This window comes from Salmo trutta, chromosome 12 (genome assembly GCF_901001165.1).
Source record: "Salmo trutta chromosome 12, fSalTru1.1, whole genome shotgun sequence".
NCBI classification, from domain to species: Eukaryota; Metazoa; Chordata; class Actinopteri; order Salmoniformes; family Salmonidae; genus Salmo; species Salmo trutta.
This window is the reverse complement of record NC_042968.1, coordinates 96,385,318-96,395,180: the sequence shown is the minus strand read 5'-3', so window position 1 is coordinate 96,395,180 and position 9,863 is coordinate 96,385,318. Positions and strand designations below refer to the sequence as shown.

The 9,863-nt window shown below is 48.6% G+C and overlaps 1 protein-coding gene across 1 annotated transcript; it reads left to right on the top strand.

The window, feature by feature from the left end:
* The first annotated feature begins 3,037 nt into the window (after positions 1-3,037).
* On the top strand, positions 3,038-9,604 carry ddias (DNA damage-induced apoptosis suppressor). Its single transcript, XM_029766753.1, has 5 exons — positions 3,038-3,602; positions 5,606-5,767; positions 7,785-7,908; positions 8,083-9,179; positions 9,448-9,604. The coding sequence occupies exons 1-5, from the start codon at positions 3,487-3,489 to the stop codon at positions 9,602-9,604; spliced, it is 1,656 nt and encodes a 551-aa protein (XP_029622613.1). The 5' UTR covers positions 3,038-3,486.
* Positions 9,605-9,863: the final 259 nt, after the last annotated feature.

Sequence of the window (9,863 nt, the reverse complement as noted above, 5' to 3'; positions counted from 1 at the left end):
TTGCGACTTGAATTTGAGTTTGGCCTAAATAACAGCAACCAATTGTAGGTAGCCATTTTCACCGCAAACCCACATAAGCCCATTAGGAGCCTCCAGTCCACACCCTATAATGGATCTGGGTATTCCAGTCCTAGAGTCAGAGAAGGTTAATGCATGATTCATATTAAGGGAGGGTTCGGTAGTTGGTGACACACCCGCGTAACTCCTACAGCTGTCTGAAAAGGACCATGGTAATAAACTCAGCAACAAACAAAAAAACGTCCTCTCACTGTCAACTGCGTTTATTTTCAGCAAACTTGACGTGTAAATATTTGTATGAACATAACAAGATTCAACAACTGAGACATAAATTGAACAAGTTCCACAGACATGTGACTAACAGAAATGGAATAATGTGTCCCTGAACAAAGAGGGGGTCAAAATCAAAAGTAACAGTCAGTATCTGGTGTGGCCACCAGCTGCATTAAGTAATGCAATGCTTCTCCTCCTCATGGACTGCACCAGATTTGCCAGTTCGTGCTGTAAGATGTTACCCCACTCTTCCACCAAGGCACCTGCAAGTTCCTGGACATTTCTGGGGGGGAATGGCACTAGCCCTCACCCTCCGATCCAACAGGTCCCAGACGTGCTCAATGGGATTGAGATCCGGGCTTTTCGCTGGCCATGGCAGAACACTGACATTCCTGTCTTGCAGGAAATAATGCACAGAACGAGCAGTACGGCTGGTGGCATTGTCATGCTGGAGGGTCATGTCAGGATGAGCCTGCAGGAAGGGTTCCACATGAGGGAGGAGGATGTCTTCCCTGTAACGCACAGCGTTGAGATTGCCTGCAATGACAACAAGCTCAGTCCGATGATGCTGTGACACACCGCCCCAGACCATGACGGACCCTCCACCTCCAAATCAATCCCACTCCAGAGTACAGGCCTCGGTGTAACGCTCATTCCTTCAACGATAAACGCAAATCCGACCATCACCCCTGGTGAGACAAAACCGCGACTCGTCAGTGAAGAGCACTTTTTGCCAGTCCTGTCTGGTCCAGCGACGGTGGGTTTGTGCCCATAGGCGACGTTGTTGCCGGTGATGTCTGGTGAGGACCTGCCTTACAACAGGCCTACAAGCCCTCAGTCCAGCCTCTCTCAGCCTATTGCGGACAGTCTGAGCACTGATGGAGGGATTGTGCATTCCTGGTGTAACTCAGGCAGTTGTTGTTGCCATCCTGTACCTGTCCCGCATGTGTGATGTTTGGATGTACCGATCCTGTGCAGGTGTTGTAACACGTGGTCTGCCACTGTGAGGACGATCAGCTGTCCGTCCTGTCTCCCTGTAGCGCTGTCTTAGGCATCTCACAGTATGGACATTGCAATTTATTGCCCTGGCCACATCTGCAGTCCTCATGCCTCCTTGCAGCATGCCTAAGGCACATTCAGGCAGATGAGCAGGGACCCTGGGCATCTTTCTTTTGGTGTTTTTCAGAGTCAGTAGAAAGGCCTCTTTAGCGTCCTATATTTTCATAACTGTAACCTTAATTGCCTACCGTCTGTAAGTTGTTAGTGTCTTAACGACCGGTCCACAGGTGCATGTTCATTAATCGTTCATGGTTCATTGAACAAACATGGGAAACAGTGTTTAAACCCTTTACAATGAAGATCTGGGAAGTTATTTGGATTTTTGCTAATTATCTTTGAAAGACAGGGTCCTGAAAAAGGGATGTTTCTTTTTTTTTACTGAGTTTACTACCTCTACCACAAAGACAAAGTTGGGGTTTGGTTACAGGTCTCAAATTATTCAAGACAGGTTCTATCTTGTTATTTCTAAATGATAAAGGCAGTGGATGAACGGGATATTGAGGACATTCAATAGCAGAGGAGACATTATATAACTTAGAGGCATACTTACTACCCCTAAACATAAGGGCGGGTCCTAGACTAAGGCTCTGGATGGACCCACTACTAGGGCGTATATATTTCTCATTCGGGCATATGGATTGGTAACCAGAAACCTTATGAGAGACAATAGTCTGGTTAATCGTGGTGGAATAGTCTTTGGAGACATATAATTGGACGCATTTGGGTTGACTCCTACCTGTTTTATCTTGTTGGAGGATGTACGAGATTACACTGCATGTCACAGGCGTACTTAGCAATGGGACTATTTTTTTTTTATAAACGACTACATACGAACCACTAGGCGGGGCTTGTCTGCTCAGGTTCTGGACCATTTTTACCCATTGGTAACTGGTTATCAATTGATTCCCTTGGATCTCTATTCCCCCCAACAGACGCTGCTGGTGGATGATAAGAAGTATCAAAAACATGTATCTCAAAGGTTTACCCCAAGTTTTGTTTTTCATTATAAAGGATGTGGTCACGTGTCAAATGTTTGCGGACAGGAGAAGTATGATATTGAAGAATCTGTGAATGGAAAATGTTGCAACTGTGGTGGGGATCCTACTCTGGACTTCCTTGAGTGCCCTGTTAGGGTGAAGGAGGTCAAGGTGTCAAGGATCAAGGATGCGCAGCGGGTCTCATATGTGGAGGCGGTGAAGAGAGTCGAAGGGGCATTAGGCAACAGTGTTGACGATATGGCAGTGGATGCATCGCAACCAGTTGCAAAGTGATTTAAGTCAATCGTTCATTGTGAAGAAGTTGGATTTTGTGGCATTTATAGCCACGGTGATTAATTGTACATCACAATTGTCTAAGAAGTCCATGAAGCTGGATATCATAACTTCAAGACTTCACGGCAAAAGCACTACAAGGATTTTTGTCGCCCTCACAGGAGGATTCAGAGCCTGTGTTGGGACCTGATTAGAATGAGTTTTTTTATACAGAAAAACAGGTAGATTTATTTATTTTTTGTTAATTTATTTTTTGGTAGCTTGTGAGATATTTTATATATTTTTACCCAAATGTTTTCGTTTTTTTTTTGTGATCTTTTTTTACCCGCCCGCACAGTAGGTGGCGGAATGCACATGTAGTTGTTGCCGACGCCATTATACCATAGAAGAAGAATATAACCCGCTGAGCGGTCGACGCATGCGCTGGAGCTACGGTATCAAACGTCACTATTTGAAAGTTGGCGGTCGCGTTCACGGTGCGCACAAATGTCTGCTGTGAATTTGAGTTAATTAACACAAATCTAGTAGATATTGTACATGTTTTATATGCGGAAGGGTATAGCTGTCAAGAGAGGCAAGAAAGCAGATCAACCAAACACACGTAATCGTAGGCTTGTTAGCTACCGGTAGCTAGTTAGCTTCTAGTCATACACATTTAGCTACCGGTAGCTAGCTAGTTAGCTTCTAGTCATACACATTTAGCTACCGGTAGCTAGCTAGTTAGCTTCTAGTCATACACATTTAGCTACCGGTAGCTAGCTACTTAGCTTCTAGTCATACACATTTAGCTACCGGTAGCTAGCTAGTTAGCTTCTAGTCATACACATTTAGCTAAGTTACTTATTTCTGGAGAAGCAGCCGGCTAATGTCAGGGAGAAGGGCTCTGGTGGACTGTGTTGTGCTGTCTCTTCAGGACTCGTGTGTGTTATACCCTTGTTGTACAGGATGCTTCTCCAGGATGCAACAGACGGACACGGCCAGGTAAGAGACACACACACACAAGGTCAGACACACTAGTTATCGAAAAGCCCATTGCTATGATCACTTGCGAAACGGTGCAGGGGATGTTAATGAGGGGGAATGCAGAAGGGGAGCAGGCTGTTTATGAGGGGGAATGCAGAAGGGGAGCAGGGGATTTTTATGAGGGGGAATGCAGAAGGGGAGCAGGAGATGTTTATGAGGGGGAAGGCAGAAGGGGAGCAGGTTGTTTATGAGCGGGAATGCAGAAGGGGAGAAGGGTGTTTATGAGGGGGAATGCAGAAGGGGAGCAGGGGATGTTTATCAGGGGGAATGCAGAAGGGGAGCAGGGTGTTTATGAGGGGGAATGCAGAAGGGGAGCAGGGTGTTTATGAGGGGGAATGCAGAAGGGGAGCAGGGATGTTTATGAGGGGGAATGCAGAAGGGGAGCAGGGGTTTATGAGGGGGAATGCAGAATGGAGGAGGGGATGTTTATGAGGGGGAATGCAGAAGGGGAGCAGGTTGTTTATGAGGGGGAATGTCGACCTCCCATCTCCTGCTGTCTGATTCCATGTCGACCTCCCATCTCCTGCTGTTGGGCCCTTGATCAAGACGCTTAACCCTCCACAAAGTGGTACTGCACTGTTAGTCACATGTTGTCAACATGTGGTCAACCCTCTCTCTGGAGAGCTCCTGGCTGTGCAGGGCTGTGCAGGGCTGTGCTTGGCTTTTGATCCAGCACTGAAACACCCAAGTCTGCTTATCAACGTCCTGTTGAGCAGATGATGTTTAGGCTACAATGTGGTTAGAGCAGGGCAGGAATAAAAGCCTGCACACCCAGTAACTATCCTGGAGGATGGCTGCCACCCAGTAGCTATCCTGGAGGATGGCTGCCACCCAGTAGCTATCCTGGAGGATGGCTGCCACCCAGTAACTATCCTGGAGGATGGCTGCCACCCAGTAGCTATCCTGGAGGATGGCTGCCACCCAGTAACTATCCTGGAGGATGGCTGCACACCCAGTAACTATCCTGGAGGATGGCTGCCACCCAGTAACTATCCTGGAGGATGGCTGCCACCCAGTAACTATCCTGGAGGATGGCTGCCACCCAGTAACTATCCTGGAGGATGGCTGCCATCTTTGATATAAAATATTTCAACATTGAAACCAAATACTTTTGTCTTTTATACAATGATTTCCTCATTCAATGAATCAGGGGTGAAATGGATAAGGTAGGCTACTAAAAAGCAAGGTATCTAACTAGACATATATATATATATATATATGGCTGTTTCAGGAGAGATCTATGCACAGCAAGTTATTTGTCAATTAAGATATTCTTAGAATATTTTTAACGTTGTCACAATTTTTTTAAATATACATTTATTTTGAGTTGAACCTTTTTATTTAACTAGGCAAGTCAGTTCAGAACAAATTCTTATTTACAATGACGGCCTACCCCGGCCAAACCCTCCCCAAACACGGACAACGCTGGGCCAATTGTGCGCCGCCCTATGGGACTCCCGATCACGGCCGGATGTGATCCAGCCTGGACAATCACATGGCTACTGCTTCGCCCTAGCACCAGATGTATTCTTTAGGAGTCTACTGTTACTCTTTAAGGTCCAAGGACCTTGTATGTTATTTACAGAGGTTGACTTATACTCTGGCAGCCAAAACAGACAAAACGTGAATCGATTCTCAGTTCTAGAAACATAAACCCCTCTGCTTTCATATCAAAATAATAACTGGCTTCATCACAGTTGCAGCCAACAGTATTTTTTCAGTAACATGTTTCTGGTGGCTTTCTTCTGTTTACAAACAGGGGCCGGGAGCCTCCCGGAAACACGGGGGCCGGGAGCCTCCCGGAAACACGGGGGCCGGGAGCCTCCCGGAAACACGGGGGCCGGGAGCCTCCCGGAAACACGGGGGCCGGGAGCCTCCCGGACACACGGGGGCAGGGAGAGGTTTGTTTAACCTCAGGTTGGTGCTGTCTTTCAGACTGTAGTGTTGTTGTTGTCCTGTAGATGGCACTGCTCCAGGTCTTGCTACAGCTGTCTGGAACCACACCTGGACTACAGGTACCGCCTGTCTCTAAGGGTAACCAGAGACAACACCATATTTGGGGTGACTGTGTTCGGGAGCTGTCTCAACCCCCTCTTTGGAGCCCCTGCCGCCGACCTTCACAGGTACAGCCTTATTGGTGGACTGTCTAGCTCCCGCCTATCCTCTCTTTGGATTGGTGGATACATCTCATTATTGTAATATTTTTTTGAATATTCGATGAGGGTCGCTGACATCAACCCGCCTGTTATTCAATGGAGATTCTACAGTACATTGGGAAAGTATTCAGACCCCAGTACTTCTTCCATATTTTGTCACGTTACAGCCTTATTCTAGAATTGATTAAATCATTTTTCCCCCTCATCAATCTACACACAATTCACCATAATGACATCACAATACCCCATAATGACATCACAATACCCCATAATGACATCACAATACCCCATAATGACAAAGCAAAAACAGGTTTTTAGAAATGTTTGCAAATGTGTGTGTGTATATAAAAAGAAAACGGAAATATCACATTTACATAAGTAGTGATTACAGCCTTGAGTCTTCTTGGGTATGATGCTACAAGCTTGACACACCTGTATTTGGGGAGTTTCTCCCATTTTTCTCTGTAGATCCTCTCAACCTCTGTCAGGTTGGATGGGTAGCGACGCTGCACAGCTATTTTCGGGTCTCTCGAGATGTTCGATCGGGTTCAAGTCCGGGCTCTGGCTGGGCCACTCAAGGACATTTAGAGTCTTGTCCCAAAGCCACTCCTGCGTTGTCTTGGATGTGTGTTTAGGGTCGTTGTCCTGTTGGATGATGAACCTTCACCCCAGTCTGAGGTCCTGAGAGCTCTGGAGCAGGTTTTCATCAAGGATCGCCCTGTGCTTTGCTCCGTTCATCTTTCCCTCGATACTGACTAGTCTCCCAGTCCCTGCCTCTGGAAAACATCACCACAGCATGATGCTGCCACCACCAAGCTTCACCGTAGGGATGGTGCCAGGTTTCCTCCAGATGTGACACTTGGCATTCAGGCCAAAGAGTTCAATCTTGGTTTCATCAGACCAGAGAATCTTGTTTCTCATGGTCTGAGAGTCCTTTAGGTGCCTTTTGGCAAACTCCAAGCGGGCTGTCATGGGCCTTTTACTGAGGAGTGGCTTCTGTCTGGTCACTCTACCATAAAGGCCTGATTGGTTTAGTGCTGCAGAGATGGTTGTCCTTCTGGAAGGTTCTCCCATCTCCACAGAGGAACTCTGGAGCTCTGTCAGTGACCATCAGGTTCTTGGTCACCTCCCTGACCAAGGCCCTTCTCCCCCGATTGCTCAGTTTGGCCGGGCGGCCACCTCCAGGAAGAGTCTTGGTGATTTCAAACTTCTTCCATTTAAGAATGATGGAGGCCACTGTGTTCTTGGCGACCTTCAATGTTTTTGTACCCTTCACCAGATCTGTGCCTCGACACAATCCTGTCTCGGAGCTCTACAGACAATTCCTTCGACCTCATGGCTTGGTTCTTTCTCTGACATCCACTGTCAACTGTGTGACCTTATATAGACCGGTGTGTGACTTTCCAAATCATGTCCAATCAAATGAATTTACCACAGGTGGACTCCAAGTTGTAGAAACATCTCAAGGATGATCAATAGAAACAGGATGCACCTGGGCTCAGTTTCGAGTCTCATAGCGAAGGGTCTGAAAACTTATGTAAATAAGGTATTTCTGTTTTTATTTTTAATACATTTGTAAACATTTCAAAAAACCTGTTTTCACTTTGTCATTATGGGGTATTGTGGGAAGATTAAGGGGAAAAATAGAACAAAATGTTGAAAAAGGGAAAGGGTCTGAAAACTTTCCAAATGCACTGGAGGAGCACCACAATACTTCTTTCAGGAAGTCTGCAATATTTTAAAGACATGAGTTTGTGGAACTTAGTTCCTGTGTAGTCCACGGGGTTACGGGGAACTTAGTTCCTGTGTAGTCCACGGGGTTACGGGGAACTTAGTTCCTGTGTAGTCCAACGGGGTTACGGGGAACTTAGTTCCTGTGTAGTCCACGGGGTTACGGGGAACTTAGTTCCTGTGTTGAATGAAAAGATAGTGTGTGTGTATGAGAATGGCAACATGGATAAACAAAGTGGTTTTGTGTTTCCAGGCTGGTGGAGGAGTCTTCAGGTCCAATGGGAGGTCAAGGTCATGGGTCAGGATGTCACAGCAGGCTGCTGGTTAAGGCTGTAGAGGACTGCTTCATTGGAAGACATTTTGTTTTTGGGATCAAGGTACAACACTAATTAATCATTCTGGTTTATAATCTCAACTGCTTCATGAGAAAGGAAACCACTTGGCCTGTTACTACATTATATAAACTATTACAGAATGATGTCAGTGTCGCCCCAAGTGGTATGGATTTAGAAGTTGTGTTATTCCATCCAGCTATGTTGTCTCTGGTGCAGATATCTGGCCTCCACCCTTACAGGAGAGAGGCAGGCCAATTCATCGCCAGTCAGATCTCTCTGCCCCTGGCCTCTGCTCCAGGCTGCTCTGTGGTCAGTTATTACAGAACCCTCCTACAACAAGCTGCTCTCTGCGTTGACTGGACAACTGATCCTAGACCAGCCTCCAAGAGCCTCCTACAACAGGCCTCTGTCTGTAGAACTGATCCTAGACCAGCATCCCAGCCCAACTCTGACCCCAGTACAGCTCCTCTCCTGCTCCACCCTTCTCCTCTCCGCAGCTTCGACTCTACACCTCCCTCCTGCGGCCGATCCATGTCACCGCGTTGCACCGTAACCCTCACCCCAACCAACATACACACGGCCCCCTGGCAACGGTCTCCGGGGGCGATCACGTCGTCTGCAGAACAGGAGGAAGAGGAGGGGGGGAGAGAGTATAAAGGACACAGTAGGAACAGCAGCCAGGGGGAGGGAGGACACAGTAGGAACAGCAGCCAGGGGGAGGGAGGACACAGTGGGAACAGCAGCCAGGGGGAGGGAGGACACAGTGGGAACAGCAGCCAGGGGGAGGGAGGACACAGTGGGAACAGCAGCCAGGGGGAGGGAGGACACAGTGGGAACAGCAGCCCGGGGGAGGTAGGACACAGTGGGAACAGCAGCCAGGGGGAGGGAGGACACAGTGGGAACAGCAGCCAGGGGGAGGGAGGACACAGTGGGAACAGCTACTGGGATGTTCTGTCCTCTTCCTGTGAAGGCTCTGACTCCCTTGTTCACCCCCCTGCCTCTCTCACGTGGACCGCTCCAACACAGCCTGGCCGTTTACGGACTGCGCCATTCAGCCTCAGGAAGAGGGGTGTTTCAGACACGGAGGAGGAGGAGTACAGGTCAGTGTGTGAACAAACCTGTCGTTCTGACTTTGTGGCCTGGGAAGACCTGCCCTTCTCTGAGTGTCTGGAGGAGAGTGTCTGTGATCCTGCGGACACAGAGTCAAACCCCACGTCACACACGACTCTACTGGACATTACTAATGTTGAACAGCTGAGACGTGGAGACCTCAGACCTCGGTCACCCGGACACACAGCTGGCCTGGAGGAGGAGTATAACTGTTCAGCAGACCTCTTCCACTGCTCTCAGACCAGCATCAACACACACACACCCAGCACGGACTCACACACACCCAGCATCAACACACACACACCCAGCATCAACACACACACACCCAGCATCAACACACACACAACCAGCACGGACTCACACACAACCAGCACGGACTCACACACAACCAGCACGGACTCACACACCCCCCACGCGGACTCGCACATGGACACACCTTCAGAGTGTTGTGACTGTGTCCCTTTGTCCCAGTCCACCCCCATCATCAGGAAAACTGCTCCACCACATACGCTGCAGATCAGAACCCAGCGACACACACCCAGCGACACACACACTCACACACCTAAAGGACTCACACACACCAAGAGGCCCAGACCCCGGCAGCCAGAGCCCAGAGATCATGTACTAGCTCTGCAGTGTCGGAGGTTAACGAGAGGAGCTCTGAGGAGAACCCCTGGGGGGAGAAGGACCCCTGGGGGGAACCTTGGGGGGAGAAGGACACCTGGGGGGAGAAGGACCGGCAGTGTGAGAGTATGTGATGACAACAGTGAGGTGGTGATCTCTCCCACTCAAAGACCCTGGTGTTCCAGGGGGACAGACAGACAGCAGGCTGGGGGAGAACGAGAGAACAGAGGGAGGACCACAGGGGGAGAGAACAGAGGGAGGAC

Coding starts and splice junctions, on each gene's coding strand:
- ddias (XM_029766753.1), top strand. CDS start 3,487: ATGTCAGGGAGAAGGGCTCTGGTGGACTGTGTTGTGCTGTCTCTTCAG. Junction 3,603..5,605: donor CAACAGACGGACACGGCCAG/GTAAGAGACACA, acceptor GTTGTCCTGTAG/ATGGCACTGCTCCAGGTCTT. Junction 7,909..8,082: donor ATTTTGTTTTTGGGATCAAG/GTACAACACTAA, acceptor TCTCTGGTGCAG/ATATCTGGCCTCCACCCTTA.